Source organism: Xenopus laevis, chromosome 7L (genome assembly GCF_017654675.1).
Source record: "Xenopus laevis strain J_2021 chromosome 7L, Xenopus_laevis_v10.1, whole genome shotgun sequence".
In the NCBI taxonomy this organism is placed as follows: Eukaryota; Metazoa; Chordata; class Amphibia; order Anura; family Pipidae; genus Xenopus; species Xenopus laevis.
In genome coordinates, this window is record NC_054383.1 from 100,752,662 (window position 1) to 100,773,598 (window position 20,937).

At 38.9% G+C, this 20,937-nt stretch overlaps 1 protein-coding gene across 1 annotated transcript; it reads right to left on the reverse strand.

The window, feature by feature from the left end:
- Positions 1-283: 283 nt before the first annotated feature.
- Positions 284-18,962, reverse strand: lrrc47.L (leucine rich repeat containing 47 L homeolog). Its single transcript, NM_001086373.1, is given in 7 exon segments — positions 284-825; positions 1,834-1,923; positions 4,525-4,627; positions 11,201-11,316; positions 15,009-15,125; positions 15,475-15,933; positions 18,358-18,962. Coding segments are annotated over 7 exon segments (1,701 nt in total). The 5' UTR covers positions 18,931-18,962; the 3' UTR covers positions 284-582.
- Positions 18,963-20,937: the final 1,975 nt, after the last annotated feature.

Here is a 20,937-nt window from a genome sequence, read left to right on the forward strand (position 1 = left end):
ATTAGAAAATGAATAGGAGGAAGCCTAAATACATTTGAAGCCTTAGAGAGAATTTGTTATTGGATGGGGTCAGTGACCCAGATTTGAAAGCTGGAAAGAGTCAGAAGAAGAAGGCAATTTAAAAAAGAAAAAAGAAAAAAAAGAATTGGCCATGCTAAACGTTAACTTAAAGGTGAACCACCCTTTTAAGGACTGTGATTATTTGCAAGTAATGTATACCTCTGTAAAACAGACTAAGCATACACTGCCAAATAAAAATAAAACAGCACACAACCGCACAAAGTTTAGATTTTTTTTTTTAATAAATATCAGTCTCCCCCTCAATATATTTAAGAAGAATAAAAATGGGTATATTGGGGACCCTGTGTACAATAAAATGTACATGCTTCATTTCAAAAGCTACTTGGGCCCAAATCAAGATGATTACAAAATGTAAACATTTCCGCATGTATATGCACTTAGAGGATTAAGGAGTGGGGGAAGTAAAGAATAACACAAATAACATCTGCTGAGAGGGGAGTCTCTGTATTCCAGGGAAGGTAAGTGCTTTTTAGAAAAACTTTCTATAGCAGTGTGTTTAACTCAGCGCATGATAGCGAAGGCAGAAGAACTGAAGTTCAGGTCTGTTTTGGAAGGATACAAAACCTTGAGGTTTCCTTCAATATCAGAGACACGCACTTGTTCCAGTACGAGCTGAGCGGCCGTCCCTGCGTTGGGATTATTACTGGCCAATGGCTCTTGCTGATCCTCTGCTTCAGGCTCAGTGTCTGAAACACCTTCTGGCTCTTTGTTTTCCAATGTAAACTTATGGAGCTCTGCCATTTTCTGGAAACAGTAGGACAAATGGTAATTACTTATTTAGCATTGATCACATTCTATACGCTAGTACAACTCCCTAATAAAGCTTCAGTTCCCTGAATACATACACAATAAGCAGCAGGCCACAATCATACTGGGTGGGAATGATAAACACAGTTGGCTGAGATATCCCAGAAAGATTCCATGTCTCGGGGCAGATTGAATGTCACAATCTTTATTGCTCTTGGAAAGGTAATATATTTCCACACCAAGTGAAAGTCTTTTAACAGTTCAAGGAATGAAAAACTAAACCTCCTTTCCTGCAGTTATTAAGCTGATCACTTGCATTGTGTTCCAGCTAATACCAGAGCTGCTGGTATCACATATACCCTCAACAATTACTAGGCTGGATCAAAATACACACGCCAGCAGCTCTAGTTATGCTCTGCTGGGTTAGCAAGGGAAAAAAAACAAACTTCTGTTAAGTTATACCATGGAATAAATGTGAAATTCCATAAAAAGATGAAAAGGCACCAGCTAATACTTTTATAGTTGTTTTCTACAAGACTTTCATAACATAAAAGCAAGTTAACTGGCTCTTGACTAAACGGACCATAGTGTGAGTAAAAGCAATGGGGAACAAAATTATTATGGTACAAGTCAATATTCAATAGCAGAGAGAAAGACTGTAAAACTAAGGGGTATCCTAGAATAAGTGCTAATGGCCACCTATAGAAATCAGCCGGTTACTGGTCCCCTATTTAAAGGCAAACAGCTGATTGGTCACTAGGCAAACTTACCACTCTCTAGTATATTCCACCCAAATGTCTGTATAGGCATCCCCTGTACTGACCACAGAACTGCCAGAAAGTGTACTGTATAGTGGCCCTTTAATGTATTTTATAATTACAAGAGCATTTGTGTAATTAAGTAATTTGCGCTATGCTACAAAAAAAAAAAAAAAAAAAAAAACAATATTCTGAGAAAATTCTATTTCCTAGTTTATTTCATGCAATGCGAGAATGAAATACTTACAAGGATGAGTGCGTCTAAGACATCTTTGCAGATCTGCAGGCTGGTGCCACTTGTTACTTCCACAAAGACTTCTTGGGTGCTTTTCCAGATCTTGAAACAAGAAGATCAAAATTAAAAAGGTTTCCCTTCAGAACATGTCTCTGTAATTGTGTGTGTATGTTATTTACTGTCACAGATCAAGCTTAGAAGAAAAAAATAAAATTTTTAGAAGTCCACAATAGTAGGAAGCACAGTTTATTATATATGTAAAATGTTCCTTTCAGTACATTTGCATTTCTTCATATAGTAAGGCCTTGTTTCACAGCAATTTAAAGGGGTTGTTCAACTTTAAAGTTAACTAATGATATAGAGAGTGATATTCTGAGACAATTTGCAATTGGTTTTCATTTTTTATGATGTGCTTTTTGAGTTATTTAGCTTTTCTTTCAGCAGCTCTCCAGTTTCCAAGTCACCCTAGCAACCATGCATTGATTTGAATAAGAGACTGGAATATGAATAGGAGAGGGCCTGAATAGAAAGATGAGTAATTAAAAAGTAGCAATCATAATACATTTGTAGCCTCACAGAGCATTTTTTTTTTTTAGATAGGGTCAATGACCCCTAGTTGAAAGCCAGACAGTCAAAAGAAGGCAAATAATTAAAAAAATGAAGACCAATTGAAAAGTTGCATAGAACTGGCCATTCTAAAACATGCTAAAAGTTAACGTAAAGGTGAACCACCCCTTTAAGGCAGGGGTTCCCAACCGCTGGGCTACTGCCCAGTACCAGGCAGCGGATAGTCTTCAACTGGGCCGCTCGCTGAGCCTAGGGGACAATTGGATGGCGGAGTGCTGACCCCTCCCAACCCCCCCACCCCGGTCCTTGCAAAAAAATTTGGCTCTATACCGGTCTCCTGGCCAAAAATGGTCGGGGACTGCTGCTTTAAGGCATACACTGTATAGCAGTTATTTCAATACTTATACACAGAACACTTGGTTCTAATAATTATATGCAGATGCCCTGGCAACTGTCTATAAAAGACAATGTAAGTATATGCAGGCAAGGATTGCAGCATATAAACAATGGAATTTACCCTATACAATATTATCTTCCCAAATAAACGGTATTATTTGGCAGTGAACAGACACTGTCACTAAGGGGGTGATAGATGTTTTTTTATCTTTTCCTTATCGTACAACCTGAAACAATCTTTTAAATGCACGATTTGTCTATCGACAAAAACAACCGTTTCAAGCAATAGCATTAAAGGGGAACTATTGTGCAAATGAAAATGTAATATAAGCTTCAGCATACTGAAATAAGAAACTTTTTAAATAAAATCAATTAAAAATTCTGCATTGTTTTGGAAATAATCAAGTTTATCTTCACTATCCCTCTCTCAGCATCAGTTTCTCCTCATTCTGTCTTCATGCAGCAGTTGGGTGTCAGATATTCATTGACAGTTAGAGCCAATATATCTTACTAGACATTAAGCCCGTTAAATTAACGGGCGCTAGAACATATGTAGTCAAACATTCGCCAGAGACGGTCTGTGGGGCACATGCGCAGTAGCGCAATCCCACGGACACAGGGACTGGACGCAGAGACACTTCAACTTTATTATATAGGATAGGGGGGCTCCTTTTGCCTAGAAGATGTATTAGAGCTCACTCTATTAAAATAACCAGGGTTTGAAAGCCCCTCCTTTTTGTAAAAACAGGGCGACTGCTGCTCATTGTTTGGTTTCACTTTAGCCCTGTTGCTAACTTACTGAATGTCAAGTACGTGGCAACAGCTACACCAATAACATACAAGGAACTAAAAGGTTAAAAACAGGCAATGCACAGTGTGTGTTCTGTGTTTAGAAATAGTCTTACAATTAGCAGGGCAGGAAGCAAATGTTACCTTCAATTTCCTTTTAAACTGGTGCGCAAAAGAAGGGAATAGGCACAGATAAACACTACAATTGGTTTGGCTACTGGGAGATATATAGTTGTGCTTTAATTTACCCTAATGAAAGGAACAGAAATATAAAATGCAATGTGACAGCACTCCAAGGATTTATGACATAGACATCAGTCAAGCAAAAAGGTTTATTGTATTCATATACAATACAATAAACCTTTTTGCTTGACTGATGTCTATGTCATAAATCCTTGGAGTGCTGTCACATTGCTTTGTTATATTATTTTCTACGGATTAGCACCCAGGTTATTTCCCTGGCTTATGGTGTGCGCTGTGTGTGTGTGTGTGTGTGTGTGTGTGTGTGTGTGTGTGTGTGTGTGTGTGTGTGTGTGTGTGTGTGTGTGTGTGTGTGTGTGTGTATATATATTCCAAGTGGGCAGCACACCGCCTTTGTAGCTTACCTCAGGTGCAAGGTAAAATGGGTAGATAATGTAGTAAAGATGACCAGCAACACCGAGTTTTTTGAAAGAAACAAATTGTATTCAAGTTACAGGCTTTGCATGTAACTTGAATACAATTTGTTTCTTTCAAAAAACTCGGTGTTGCTGGTCATCTTTACTACATTATATATATATATATATATATATATATATATATATATATATATATATATATATATATATATATATATATATGTATGAAATATATAAAGGATGTGCACTACAGGACAGGGACACAGTCAGAGTAAGGTTGGAGAGCATCAGCTTTGTACTATGAACTAGCACTAATATAGAAAAGCAGATTTACCTTTGTCTTCTCGCTGTTTGTGATTGGTGGGAAGGAAATGACTGCATTCTCAGTATCAATTAAACAGGGATAATTTTCTTTGCGATCCAATAAATGAAGGTACCTATAAAACAATTATTAAAAGCATTATAGTTTACAGCTATTTAAGATGCCCATACACAAGTTCACCACACCAAAATGATAGGCCACGGCTGATTATTCACATACATGCACACACTAACAAATAACGTTTAGAAGTGTCACATGTATACACACACACTTAGGTAAACCTATACACACTGGAAATCAAACCCCTGGTGTTCATATTTAGGGGGGTTTATCGTGATACCTAGTTTTTTTAGGGTAAACCCACTGTTAGTGAAGTGTTTGGCCTTTAAGTCAGAAGTATGCAGGTTTCTGGAGCAGCACTTTGGAAATGTGGTGGCGAGCTGCTGATTTTTTGACCTATACAAATCCAGAAATCTCGATAAAGCTATACAATTTTGACGTATTCTGGAGACATGGGCCTTTCCAAATCAATTGTAATACCATGCATAAAATAAATTATGTTTCTACTATATCTGCTGATGGAAAAAAAAAATGTTAAAGTTAGAAGCCTATAACTTATTACAAAAGTGGAATTACACCAAAATTCTAGTATATTTTGAAAGCGTAGGTTGTTCTAAAAAAAACCAAAGCAAAACAAAACAAAAAAAAAAAGCCTTAAGTCCCCTCCAGGAAAGGTCCCTAAACTGAAAGAGCACAAAAATGTTCAAAAACGGTCTGGCAATAAAAGTTTGCTAGTGACCAAATCTGCCACAGTGAAAGAGTTAATGCTTTTATTCACATATAAATAAAAATAAACATCTATTCAGTAGGAGCTGCACTTTATTGTATGTATCTAATGCTAAATGGAATATTGGGCATAACAGTGCTACAAAATGAATCTATTTATAAGTGAACATATTATGCTTTCTAGAAATAACAAAAACATTCCTAAGTGCTTATATACAATATATAAGTTTGTAAATGTAATGCTGCCCTGCACTGATAAAACTGATGTGTTTGCTATGCAACAGTTTGTTTAGGGTAAGGACACAAGGGCAGATGTATTAGTACATTTTACTATCTGCACCGTTATGTTCTAAGAAATTACATCAAAAAGAAAAATGAAGCGACTGATTCCCCCAGCAAATCAGCAGACATTAGCTAACCCCTGTGATTTCATAACACTTGGGTAGATTATTTGCACTTAAAGTGGACCTGTCACCCAGACACAAAAAGCTGTATAATAAAAGTCTGTTTCAAATTAAACATGAAATCCAAACTCTATTTTTCATTAAAGTATTCATAAAGGTTTTAAACGCATTTAAAAATCTCAGCTGTCAATCAAATATTGTCTGCCCCTCCTCAATGCCTTAGAGATGGGGCAGAAAATTACTTTCACTTTCCATTAGGCACTTCCTACATGTCACTGCTCTCCACACATTCCCCTGTTCTCTTCACCGTTTCATTGTGTAGCCAGTACATGGGGATGGACATCAGGTCCCACATTCTGGTGTACAAACAAGATTATTGCCTTAATAACAGTGTCCACAAAATGGCTCCTGCCTGCTTGTTATAATTATGAATTCCCAGCCCAAAGGAAACAAAATTAAAATAATTCATACACTGTAATTAAAGTTCATTTTGCTTGACTAACATGATAAAATAGGATTTGGAATATTTTTTTTAGATGACAGGTCCCCTTTAATATCGCCTGGAATTCAGCCAACAGAGGAGACTGTACAGCGATGCAATGTTCCATTGTTCTGACCATGTGCTTCTTCCACAGTTAAACTCCCCTTCTTATGTGATAATAGGAATTCCTATACTTGTACAGAACATATTGATGAAATGCTTTTACCTTACCACAGATACTGTAGGAGGACAGCGGGAAGGCTGAATTCACAGCAATGACGTCCATAGCAACCAAAAGCAATACCGGTTTATCTAGCAGACAAATACCGATCAACAAGTGGAATGTTCTAGCACACATCTTTCTCCAAAGATTACATTGCTAATTTATTCTATGGTCACGATAAGTGTAAATAGTTTCTGCACCGAACAAATATCTTTTCCCCACAGCACTGAGAGTAAAGGCCGGAATATAGGTATCATGTGGGAAAGACAGATACTCATATCATCAACCTATCAAACACATCAAAGGTTTGAATTCCGATATCAGAATCGACCTGTTGTGGTCAAGAAATCCAAGGCAACAGCACACTGCACAAATATAAGAGCTGGTTTATTTAAAGTAATGAATGACTTCACTAGAACGTTATACAGCATTATAGCTGCACCATCTCTCATTAAAGCAGTTCTTAAAGGGGCTGTTCACCTTCAAACAACTAGTTTTCAGATCGATCACCAGAAATGACGACTTTTTCCAATTACTGTTTTTCTAATATTGAAGTGTAAAGTGTCATTTTTCACCTTCTAAAGCAGCTCTGGGAGGGGGGGGGGGGTCGCCGACCCTGTAAACTGTTCTACATTGATACATTTAGTTGATACATTTCTTATCTTTGTCCCTGCTGACCAGAATCTCTGGATTTCATTAAAGGCAGCTGTTAGAATTGATACAATAGTTACTAATACCCCAGAGATGCTGCTGAGAAATGTATCAACTAAATGTTGCAAAATTGTGACAGAGCCTGCGCCTGAATTACTGAGCTGCCAGACTCAAACACCAGAGACAGGGACATTAAAAAAAAAAAAGAAAACTAAAAAATAAATAATGGAGTAAGTAAGTAATTGGAAAAAAAGTCTATTTCTTAGGAACAATCTGAAAACAACTGAACTGAAAAAAGTGTTTGGAAGGTGAAAACCCCCTTTAACTAACTTTTAGTATGATGTAGAGAGTGATATCCTGAGACAATTTGGTTTTCATTTTTAATTAATTGTGGTTTTTGAGTTATTTAGCTTTTTTCCAATTTGCAATGTCAGCAATCTGGTTGCTAAGGTAGACATTACCCTATTAACCATGCCCTGATTTGAATAAGAGACTGGAATATGAATAGGAGAGACCTAAACAGATAAGAGAGTAATAAAAAGTAGCAATAACAATACATTTGTAGCATTAGAGAGCATTTTTAGATGGGGGTCAGTGACCCCCATTTGAAAACTGGGAAGAACCAGAAGAAGGAAAATCCTTCAAAAACAATTAAAAATAAATAACTAAGAGCAATTGAAAAGTTGCTTAGAATTGTTCACCTATTACGCAAAGGTGAAGCACTCCTTTATAGGGACAATAAACCCAACTATAAAGGTGTCCCACTGCTCCCCATAATACTCCATTAGAAGCTGAGAAAAAAACAATTACATATAGAAACCAATTCACCTACAGAATTCTACTGACCAAAAACTTAATTACAGATGCAAGAGCATCGCCCAGTGGGAATGCATATTCCCAGCACTGTCATCCATCTTGCTCTTATCTTACATACAGAGATTATCGTGCCCTATTGGGGTCATTATATCACACTGGAATCAGACATGGGGAGTAACATAGTAAGGAAGGTTGAAAAAAAGACACACGTTCATCAAGTTCAACCTTTTAGGTTTTTTTTTTTATCTGCCTAACTGGGAGAAAGGACAGACTTGTTCAGTGCTGGGAAACTGTGCTTAATGCTTCCAGCTCCAAATGCAACAGTAGCCAAATTTACACAGATCAGCAGAGATTCTCATTGGAGGGTTATTTTGCATTTTAATGCTGCCACGGGCCGTGGAGAGCTGGGGAAAATATTTTTGTGCAATATTGCTTTAAAGGAGACATTTTGTGCAAAAAATAAGAATGTACCAGTGCATTATACTCATTTAGATATAAGAAGAATTGTGCTTTAAAAAGTAGTGTTTCAGGCTGATTTATTGAATATTTCTGCAAAAACCCTAATAATCCCTCCCTCCTGTTCCACTTCCTGCTCCCTGAATTCCCAGTCTGTGCAGGGGAGCCGGTGGCTCTCAGCTCACTGCACTGTAGGACAGGAATCAATCAGCAGCTAGCAGGACCTGATAGGGAACTGAAGCATGTCTCTGCTTGTGTGACTGCAGGACTGTGATTGGCCGTCCCCTTCCTACTGTGCTTCTGGCAGGGACCGTTAGGACACGCCCACCCCTTATTTGAAACACAGACAGGGACCATAGAACATCTACAGGAAGCTCCAATAAAGGGGCTAGTTTTAGAGATAATTTTTAGCACCATGTAAAAGCAACACCATATATTACTCATAACTGCCTACAAAATTAGTGTTTTTTTATTTATCCTATATGTCTCCTTTAAAGGGATACTGTCATGGGGAAAAAAAAAAAAAATTTCAAAATGAATCAGTTAATAGTGCTACTCCAGCAGAATTCTGCACTGAAATCCATTTCTCAAAAGAGCAAAGATATTTTTTTTATATTCAATTTTAAAATCTGACATGGGGCTAGATATTTTGTCAATTTCCCAGCTGCCCCCAGTCATGTGACTTGTGCCTGCACTTTAGGAGAGAAATGCTTTCTGGCAGGCTGCTGTTTTTCCTTCTCAATGTAACTGAATGTGTCTCAGTGGGACATGGGTTTTTACTATTGAGTGCTGTTCTTAGATCTACCAAGCAGCTGTTATCTTGTGTTAAGATGGCCATACACGGGCCGATAAAAGCTGCCGACAGACCGAGTCAGCAGTTTATTGGCCCGTGTATGGGGGCCCCCGTCGGGCTTCCCCGATTGAGATCAATCTCGATCGGATGGGATTAAAAATCCCGTCGGATCGCGGCCGCATCTGTTCGTTGATGCGGTCTCGCGATCCGACCACCTGTTTGCGTTCGCTAGGATCCGATCGTTGGGCCCTAGGGCCCACGATCGGATCAGCCCGATATTGCCCACCTCAAGGTGGGCATATCGGAGGGAGATCTGCTCGTTTGGCGACATCGGCAAACGAGCGGATCTCTCCATGTATGGGCACCTTAAGGGAGCTGCTATCTAGTTACCTTCCCATTGTTCTTTTGTTTGGCTGCTGGGGGGAAAGGGAGGGGGTGATATCACTCCAACTTGCAGTACAGCAGTAAAGAGTGATTGAAGTTTATTAGAGCACAGGTCACATGACTTGGGGCAGCTGGGAAATTGACAATATGTCTAGCCCCATGTCAGATTTCAAAATTGAATATAAAAAAATCTGTTTGCTCTTTTGAGAAATGGATTTCAGTGCAGAATTCTGCTGGAGCAGCACTATTAACTGATTCATTTTGAAAAAAAAAAATATTTTTTCCCATGACAGTATCCCTTTAAGAATATAACCCTGATGTTGCTGGATGCTATGCTGGGATTTGTAGTCCGCTAATAACTGAATAAAGTGTGGTTGAGCCGGGTTTAGAGCCCCTAAAATTACGTTTTAATATGATGTAGACAGCAGGATTCTAAGACAATTGGTCTTCATTTGTTCCCAATTTTTCATGCAGCTGCTTCTTTTTATGCAAACAGATTTGATGCAGTGATGTCCAGATGGTGATGTATTTGATGCCATTTATTTATTTTTACAACAGAAGTTATGCCCAGTGTGCTTAAGTCCTTAATCCAGTTTGGACAAGAAGAAAACACAAGTAAAAGATCTGTCCCCATAAATAAGTCAGACTTTATCATCTACAGTTTTGTTTACAGTAGTACCTAACTAAGTCATTCATTCAACTATTGCTTTATATGACAACTAGGTACTGGGTTATACAACCAACGATTGGATGGTGATAAAGACATCTGCAGGGGGTCACACATTCAGTTACTTAGTGTTGCATAATGTTCTATTATTTCTTACATCAGTTTTTAATAAATCATACTAGAAGAATGTAAACCTTAAGCTGGCCATAGATGTAAAGATCCAATCATTATCGTGAGACCACGAATATTTCAAAACTATCGTTTAAATGTACGATGTGTCCATCAACTAAAAAGACCATTTCAGGTGATATTGCCAGGAAAACAAAGGGGAGCTGCCTGCTTGGCCCTGCAAACATAGATAGATTGCACTGGGGCCGATAAAGATTTTTTAACCTGGCCGATCAATTTTCTGACAGATGTCGGCTGAAAAATCTTAAGATGTACGATCTTTCGAATCCCACTTACCGCACGATAATTTCGAAGGATTGGTTGGATTTAGCTAAAATCGGTCATTTGTCAAGAAAAATCTTTGCGTCTATTGGGAGCTTTAGGCTCCTCTGTCTGATTCTTATCTCTTCTCTGATAACAATTAAAGTCACAGCATTAATACAGTAGTATAAATCACAGGTTCCCCTACATAAATAAAAAGAAATGAAACACATTTGTTAAAGAGGGAATGGTATGACAATTATTAGGAATGCACCGAATCCAGGATTCGGTTTAGAATTCGGCCAAGATTATGCTTTTTTTTGGTAGGATTAGGACAAATTAAAGTGCCTGGCCGAACCGAATCCAAAAAAAATCTCACAAATTTTTGTCAGGAATTTTTTTGACAGTATGGTTCTCTTTCCTACACATTTTCCTCATTTACATATGCAAATTATGGCTCGGATTCGGCTCGGCCGAATCGTTAATAAAGGATTCGGCCGAATCATAAAACAGTGCATACGGTGCATAACTAAAAATGATCACCCCCTTCCCCCTAAGTAATTCATGTCAATGTTTCAGGATTCTGAAAAAGACTAACTTGTGAAGTCCAGAGACATTCTGTCGCTTTTTCTGCTTCCTTTGCTCCTCTGCCTCAAACTGCAGTTGCCGAACAAGATCCTTCGCATTGATCTCTTTGCGACCCAAAGGTATAACCTGCATAAATACACAGGGACAAACCCCAATCCTCACAAAGTTTTAATCAATGACAAAAACATAAGAATGATGAAAAAACAAGCATGGTTTGATATTATAGGATTAGAAGTGTAAAGGGCATTATTTGCTCTATATTTGTCATGATAATAGCTTGCATATCCTTGATTTAGTTTTAATTAGCATTCACCCATCTTAGTTTCTAGTAAATGTAAGACAATTGGAAATGTGATGCCTTAGAATCAACATCCAAAGTCTAATGAAAGTATATTATTTGGGCAAGAACCGCCAGCCCTGATGCGGACTGGCAGTTCCTATGTACATCCAGCCACTAAAAGCCAGGGCCAGACAAGACACTTTCTTATAGCACCGAAACCTCTTAGAAAGTCTTAAGAATCATTCTACTCAGCTAAAGGTGTGTTATTTCTGGCCAGAGATCAGTGAAAAATGAAATGTGGCTGCCTGCAACAGCAGTTTACCAGGATTAATTTAATCATGGTGGGTTGTCCCATGGCATAATTAGGGCTCATGTACAAGCACACCCGTCTGTATAGAAGAGCTGGACATATCATACATCACTTTATACTAGGTACAAGTAAGCACACATGCTGGCTGTACGATGTAGCAATGCGAAGTTTTAAATATTTATATGGGTAAAAATCTTACTCATGAATTCTTATATACCTACAAGATAAAAGCCTCACTCATACTTTTTATATGGTTGTTGCTGCCAAGAAATATTTTATTTGCAGGTGCTGGCAAACAGATGTAACATTTACATTTAAATGCAATGTTATTACAGGTGCTCTAGTGCTATCCACAACTGATTTATATGCACATGCTCAGTGACTGGCACAGTTTATGGCCAATGATACACTCAATACAGTGAAGAATCCTTTCTTTACAAAAATGTTATGTAGCTCACACTATGAATGTGTGATGTATGCATGTATGTGTGGATGAAATGAATTGCCAGCACACCCTGGCCTCTCATGCAGTGTCTGGTGCATGGTGTGGGGGATCAGAGCCCCATATAATTCACACAAATAAGGGCAAAGACTTGCTACTATTTCGGGAGATTAGTTGCCAGCAACAAATCTCTTCTTCTTCAGATTAATATCCCCAAACTGCCTTCTTGACGGCTAGAACAAAAAAACGGCGGGATGGCATTCGGAATGCTTCGTTTCCAAAGTCGCCTCACGAGGAAACTTCAGGCTACTTCGTAAAGCCGTAGCGATCCGAGTGCCTTGCCGACGGGAAGGCTTTTCAGGGAGATTAGTCGCCCAAAGAAGTTATTTGTCACTGGGCGACTAATCTCACGAAATAGCAGCATGTGTCTATGCCCTAAAAGATTAAAATCACAAAATTGCAAGTAGGGATTAACCCTACGAGTTTATTCAAACAAAACATTTTGGGCTCACGCCCCTTCGTCAGACATTGGGGTCTGACAAAACGCTATGTCTGAATGAACAGGCAGGTGCAAAGTCTTAAAGGAAAACTATACCCCCAAAATGAATACTTAAGCAACAGATAGTTTATATCAAATTGAATGACATATTAAAGAATCTCACCAAACTGGAATATATATTTACATAAATATTGCCCTTTTACATCTCTTGCCTTGAACCACCATTTCGTGACTCTATCTGTGCTGCCTCAGAGATCACCTGACCAGAAATACTACAACACTAACTGTTACAGGAAGAAGTGAGGAAGCAAAAGGCAGAACTCTGTCTGTTAATTGGCTCATGTGACCTAACATGTGGTTTGTATGTGTACACAGTGAATCTTACGATCTCAGGAGGCGGACCTTATTTTTTAAAATGGTAATTTTCTATTTATGATTACCCAATGGCACATACTACTAAAAATCTATATTATTATGAAAATGGTTTGTTTACATGAAGCAGGGTTTTACACATGAGCTGTTTTACTCAGTATCTTTTAATAGAGACCTACATTGTTTGGGGGGTATAGTTTTCCTTTAAGACGGAAACATACAAAGAGATATAGTTGGGTACCTTGGGCTACGCCTACATGTCAGGACCATGAATCTACTGTTATGACTATAACTAAATGATCTTACTGGAAGATTTCTTGATACCACCACATGTTAAGTGGAAAGTCACCGACAGGTATAAAATTGATAGCACTTTCCTCATGTTGTACATTATTGAACTGACTGGCCATTACACTGAACAAATGCATCAACTATAACCTGGACATCCAAGCATACATCAGTATCACTTGAGATCTGACTGCTAAAACCAACAGCTAAGCAGAGATCACATATAAATTGTGGATAAGTGGCAATTTTAAGTTAAAATTACCCAAAGTTAACACAATGCACTTCTATCATACTTGACTGTGTTAAAGGGGTTGTTCACCTTTAAGTTAACCTTTAGTATGATGTAGAGAGGGATATTCTGAAACAATTTGCAATTGTTTTTTTATTATTATTGGTGGTTTTTGAGTTATTTAGCTTTTTATTCAGCAGTTCTCCAGTTTGCATTTTTAAAAATTTGGTTGCTAGGGTCCAAATTACCCTATCAACCATGCACTGATTTAATTAAGAGACTGTAATATGTAGAGGAGAGGCCTGACTAGAAAGATGAGTAATAAAAAGTAGCAATTCCAATATATTTGTAGCCTTACAGAGCATGTTTTCTGTAGATGGGGTCACTGACCCCTATTTAAAAACTGGAAAATCAGAAGAAGACAATAATTCAAAATCTATAAGAAATAAATAATGAAGACTGCTTCAAAAAGCTGCTTAGAATTGGTCATTTTGTAACATACTAAAATTAACCACCCTTTAACCCTGCCTTCCATAAAGCAAGCAACTTTAATACAGTTAAATGAAACTTTGACTACAGCTGCAAAAGGAAACACAGAAATACATTGTATCGAGCCAGTGTAATGTGTTACCCATTCCCAGAATGCTTAAAGGATAAGCAAACCTTAAAAATAAGTGAATTGATGAGGGCGCTATTCTAAGCACTTTTGCAATGTACATTGTTTTTTTTTTTTATTCCAAGAAATTAAAGGATTCATGTACTGTTAACATCAATTAAATTTGTTACAACAGCGCCACCTGCTGGTCATATTCTGACCAGTCTGACCACCAAGTAGTCAAGGAAGTTGTCAGGAGAAAGAAAGAGGCTGCTCTGATGTTCTTCTGCTTAGAAAATAATTTCTAATTTTTTTCCTAACCAGAAGAACATCAGAGCAGCCTCTTTCTTTCTCCTGACAACTTCCTTGACTACTTGGTCATCAGACTGGTGGGAAAATGACAGGCAGGTGGCGCTGTTGTAACAAAATTAATTCATATTAACAGTACACGTTTTCTTAATATCTTGGAATTAAAAAAAACAAATAATGAATGTGCATTGTAAAAGTCTTAGAATATTACCCCCCATCAATTTTTTATTCATTTATTCATATTTATTTTAAGGTTTACTCATCCTTTAAACACGGTTTTGTTGAAAAAAAAAAAGAAAAGTATTTGTAGTAAAGCAAACGTAACATTGGCAGAGTCTATGTGCAGATGTATCACCATTATTACATTTGTTCAGCTCTGTGAAATCCAAAACGCAGAAAGAGAATATGAGAAAACACCTCTGGTATTTACATGCCAACTGTCTTACAGTATAATTCTCCATTTCATTACACATATTGCTCCTAATGTATCATACCTTGAGGTCTTTGGGTGGTCTGGCGTCATACAATAGAGGTCCTTTCACCAAGCGCAAGTCGTGAGTGGCAATTGTAGCTAAAGTCCTTCTATCGCATATTTCCTCATGGAGCTTGGTCTGAACAGTAAAGAGCAAAATTACAAGCTAGAAAAGATTATCACAATCAATCACTCTTGTAAAGATGCAGCACCTTTAAAGGAAAAAGTAACAGTATAAAATAAAGGTGATTTAAAGTAATGAAAATATGTTTGTAGTGATGTGCTGCACTGGTAAAACTGGTGAGTTTGCTTCCGAAACAATACAATGGTTTAAATAAACAATGCTGCTGTGTAGCTATGGGGAAAACCATTCAAACCTGAAAAGGAGAAAAGGCACAGGAGACACAAGAGAGTACAGTTAAGCTCAGTAGTATACAATGGGATTATTCAGAACTTTATTATTATTATAACTAGGCCCATAAACCCACCTGAGCAGCAAGGAACCTTTTCAGAGCATTGCCTGGTTTAAGGTTCATTCCTTTCACCACACAGCACACAATGTATGGACGCACTTCTTTTGTGCCGGGGCTAACATTTACTTCGACTGGCGTTGGATTCTCTGAAAAGTGCAAGACTTTCAGCATCATCTTATTCAGCTCTCCTACATCTTCCGCTTCATCACCCTCATTGTCCTGCTTTCGTTCTTTCTTTTTCTTCTTCTCCTTTGATTCCTTTCCTGCATTCTCTGTTATTGTTTTGCCTTTCCCACCTCCTCGCCCACCAACTCTTAGGTACTCAAGCACAGATTTCGTCTGGCACCCATTGACCATCTTTTCCAGGCGTTTATCTTTCACCTTGTTGCCTTTGAAATTTATATCCTTCAGCTTGGAGCAGTCTGCAAGCTCAAATGGGATGTCAGTGAGCAGGTTATTGGAGAGATCAAGGCTCTGGCAGAAACAAACAGAGAAATCTCAGAACATGGCCACAATAAACAGAGAACTACAACTGCCACCAATAATATGGGCTCACAGTTAGAAACTAAACAGACAAATGTCTGAACATGTAAATATTACATTTAGGGAATCCCTGTGTGCTTGGAGTGGTGAATATTTACAAATTACAGGACATTCAATGCTTAAACATTATACTCCTGCTGTCTGCTATATTTCAGCCTGAAGCAGATTTCTCAATATAGGGTAACTATTTTTTCAAAAAATATAAATACATGTTTGCGTAGAGATCTGGCGATGTAACCACTATATAGAAATAAACTGAAAGCAAAGGCCAAATTTAAAATTCTGGACCTGTCACCCAGACATAAAAAGCTGTATAATAAAAGTCTTTTTTTAAATTAAACATTAAATCCAAATTCCTTTTTTTTTTAGTAAAGCATTCATACCTGTTGTTAACTTGTTTAAAAATCTCAGCTTTCAATCAAATATTGCCTGCCCCTCCTCTATGCCTTAGGCATAGAGGCGGAGCAGGCAGTTACTTTCACTTTCCATTCAGCACTTACTAGATGTCAATGAACTCCCCACATTCTCCCTCTCTCTTAACCATTTCATTGTGTAGCCAGTGCATAGGGATGGACATCAGGTCCCCCATTCTGGTGCACAAACAAGATTCTGAGATGATGCAAGACTTGCCTTAATAAGTGTTCACAAAATGGTGCCTGCCTGCTTGCTGTAATTATGAATTCCCAGACTGAAGGAAACAAGATTCAAATAATTTATATAGTATAATTAAAGTTTATTTTGCTTGACGTAACTCTAACGTAATAAAATAGGATTTAGAATCATTTTGGGTGACAGTTCCCCTTTAACTGCAATAGGATTATACAGGACATACAGGGTTATGGAAGATAGCTCATACAGGGTTATGGGAGATAGCTCATAGTACAAGTTGATCCAGCGAATGGTCCGATTGCCATCTTGAAGTCAGGAAGGAATTTTTTTCCCTCTGAGGCAAATCGGAGAGGCTTCAAATGGTTTTTTTTTTGCCTTCCTCAGGATCGACTAGCAGTAAGGCAGGTTATATATAGACTTAAAAGGCTGAACTTGATGGACGTGTCTTTTTTCAACCTGACTTACTATGTTACAGGTCAGTGGCTAGCTTTACTGCTTCAGGCTGCCCCAGTCCATGATACTCAAGGAATCTACGCCAACACTGGATGCAATGTCTTTTTAGTGCAGTGAGAGATAATCAGATCCAGGGGCGCGCCGCCAATGAGGCGAGCTGAGAGGCTCCCTCAGGCGGCAACGCCGGAGAGGTTTCCAGGTACGGCAAAAAGCTGCTCCTGGTACCTTTAACAACCGATTTTAAACCGGAAATTCGGCTTTACTAATGCAAGAGATCGCAATTGCGCTCTCCGCATTAGTGTTCCTGCCTCCCCTCCCGACAGGTAAGTCGGCGAGGGGGGGGCAGCATTGCAGGAGCCACCTTGGGTGGCCCTTAGGTTAAGAATCGGTGCTGATCAGATCATATATATATATATATATATATATATATATATAATATCATATACTATATGTATAGTTATTTTCAAATGGTTCCCTGTGCGGAGTAGACGGTGTAGTTGGAACCCAATCAAATACCTTGACTGTTGTGGACTGGGCTTCCTGAAGTAGCAGAGTAAAGTGAACCTTTTATCTTTAAAATTGTTAGAAACTATATGCATCAATCGGTCTATCTATATCCATCTGTCTCCATATCTCTATCTATTTCCATCTATATCCAGTGTTGGACTGGCCCATCGGTATACCAGGAAAACGCCAGGTGGGCCCAGGCGTTGTTAGGGCCCTCTTGCTTCTAACCTTTAGCCTACTTCATGGTTATTCCCGATTTATTTAAAGGAAAAAAATGCTTAATAATGGAAGAATGTCGTAAGTAGATATAAAAGACTAGGAGAATACAGAGGTTTAGTGAGGAGGGGAGAAACAAAAGTTTGGAAAGTGGGCCCAAGGTCTTGAGTGTTCTGGTGGGCCCCTGGCATCCCAGTCCAACACTATATCTATCTCTCTCTCTCTAGATCTATGAAACAAAAAAACTAGCACTAAGGCTCTTGCCATATGAAAGAAATGGTGTCTTGTTACAATAAACCTATAACCACCGTTTCTGTCCTCATGGGACCTTTTTCATTTGGGACCTAGTTAAAGCTTTAGCAGATTCTAATGGAGCCTCAACTTTATTGGATGACTTCACATCCTCTCAAAACATAAACAAGCCGTGTATCATGTATATTTAGTGAATATTATGAGCTGATCCCTAAGCTCGGGGCAAGGCCAGAGCATGTGTTGTGAATAACATAATAAAACCTAATATTATTCTTGGCCAGCAGCAGCTTTAGTTGTGAGCTAAGAGATTATTGTTACCTTGAGGGCAGGCAGGAGGCCAATGTCCCCCGGCAGCTGCTGGATCTGATTGTCGGCAGCAGAGAGAGAGGCGAGTAGAGACAGCTGTCGGCACAGGAGCCCGGGAGGGAGAGCTCGGACACGATTCCGGGAGAGATTGAGCTCGGCCAGTTTGGAGCAGCGCTCCAGCCCCGGGGGAAGCTCCATCAGTTGGTTGCAGCTGACATTTAAGGTGCAGAGCTCGGGCAGGCCGCATAGCTCCGCCGGCAACTCTTCTAACTCGTTTCCGGAGACGTCCAACAAGCGCAGGGCCCGCAGCTGTCCGACAGCCGGAGATAGGAGGCGCAGCTTGTTGCGGCACAGGACCAGGTTCTGCAGGTGTATGAGGTGGCCCAGGCCGGGAGGAATCTCTCTCAGCTCCGAACAGCCGCTCACTTCCAGATAGTTGAGAAGAGTGAGGGAAAAGAGCTGAGGGGGCAGCTGCCCGGCACAAACGCGGAGCTTCTCATCCAAACCCTGCAGGACCAGCTCCCGTCGCTTCTCACGTTCTACCTTCTCTAACTCAGGCCACCCTGCCGCCCCGACTGAAGCCATCTTCTGCAACCGGAATCACAGCGCACCACGTGTAGGCTGCCCGGAAGTGTGGCTCAGCCAATCACTCTTCATCCCGGAAGTATAGCTCAGCCAGTCACTCTTCATCCCGGAAGTGTGGCTCAGACAACCACTCTCCATCCCGGAAGTATCCCTCATCCAATCATTCTCGAGCCCTGTCTGTAATTTTCGTGAACCACCAGGAGGCGCGCTTATAGTGGGTATGAGATGTTTATGGTTGTTTATTGAGTGTCGTATTGGATGGAAGAGTTTGGCATGAGTAAAAATTAAAGTAATACTGGTAGATAGAGACTGTCATTATTGTAAACTCATGTTTCTAGAGCAACAGGTATGTCCTGTCCAGTCAATAAACACACTGGATGATCATCAGGGCTTCTGTAGATTATATAGTGAATAAAGTACCCCCTCTTGTAAAATATAAGGATATTATAAGTTACTGAGGAGTTTCATGACCATATACAGGTCATGGAACTCCAAGGTAACTTCTAATATCCTTCTATTTTGTGGGGGTACATTATTTATTATAATACACAAGTTTCAGTGAATCATGTGACAGAAATGACATCAGAACTCACTGTTTATAACTGATGACATCAGAACTCACCGATTATAAGGATATAAGGACAGAGATTTGCAGTAACAGGAGTTATGTCTGTCTGAGAGAAATGATGGGTAGGTTTAGGAACTCTCTCTTTGAATCAAGCAATGGATGAGATCTTTGTGGCAGCCAAACCTGTATGGCATAGACAGGGTACAATTCGAGATTTTCCCTAGGAGTTAAAGGGGTTGTTCATCTTTAAATTTACTTTTAGTATGATTTATGCATTTGTAATTGGGTTTCAGTTTTTTTATTATTTGTGATTGTTTAGTTCTTTAGCTTTTTATTCAGCAGCTCTCCAGTTTGCAAGTTCAGCAGTCTGGTTCCTAGGGTCAGATTACCCTAGCAACCATGTATTGATTTAAATAAGAGACTGAAATATGAATAGGAGAGGCCTGTATAGAAAGATGAGCAATACAAAGTAGCAATAACAATACATTTGTAGCCTTACAGAGCATTTGTATTTTAGATGAGGCCAATGACCCACATTTGAAAGCTGGAAAGAGTCAGAAGAAGGCGGTAAATAATTTAAAAACTATATAAAAAAAAGTATGTTATAGAATTAGCCATTCTATACCATACTAAAAGTTAACTTAAAGGTGAACCATTAGGATTGACAGTACACAGGAGAGTCAGTGGATATACTAGGCATTGAACCAGGCTTCTCAACTGGCTATAGAAGGCAATTACTTCCCTATATAGTCAACAGAGACATACTTCAGATTCCCTATTGGTGTATCTGTGTCTTTATGGAGTCATCCAAAAGATTTAGCACCTTGCATCACTTTACCAATGCAAGCTATCAACTTTGGGGAGAGTCTGTGATAGCACAAAGGGTTTTTGTCCAGTATTTGTCCATTAACTAAAAGTATGGAGAATCCACAGAAGATCATTGTGCAAGTGCAATCATCCAAGTAATATTTAAGAACTTAGAAGGACATTCCAATGTGTGATCAGCTCCAGGGCAGTTTTTTTGATCTCATCCCTATATATACCGCAAGACATATTGTGGAGCCTATTTACTAAACCTCGATTTTTTTTCTGGTTGAGTTTTGAAAGGGAAAAACACAAATTTTTAGAGGAAAAAAAACCCCTAAAACTTGTAGAGATTTATTGTACCCCAAAGCTACTAAATTTGAATTAAAGTCGAGTTGTTGGAGCATAAGAATCGAAAGTCGTATGATTTGGATTGACATCTGCTTTTGTTGTGACTTTTTTTTTGCACCGACTTTTTTGAACTGATTTTTTGATAAATGAGTTACAATCATGGATGGGAGTAAGTTCGGCTTTGCTTTAATAAAAAAAAACAGATAAGTGTCAGTTTTAGTAAATATTCCCCTGTGTGTTCTGTCTCCACGATGGTAATGTAACCCAATAATCAAGCTGGCCAT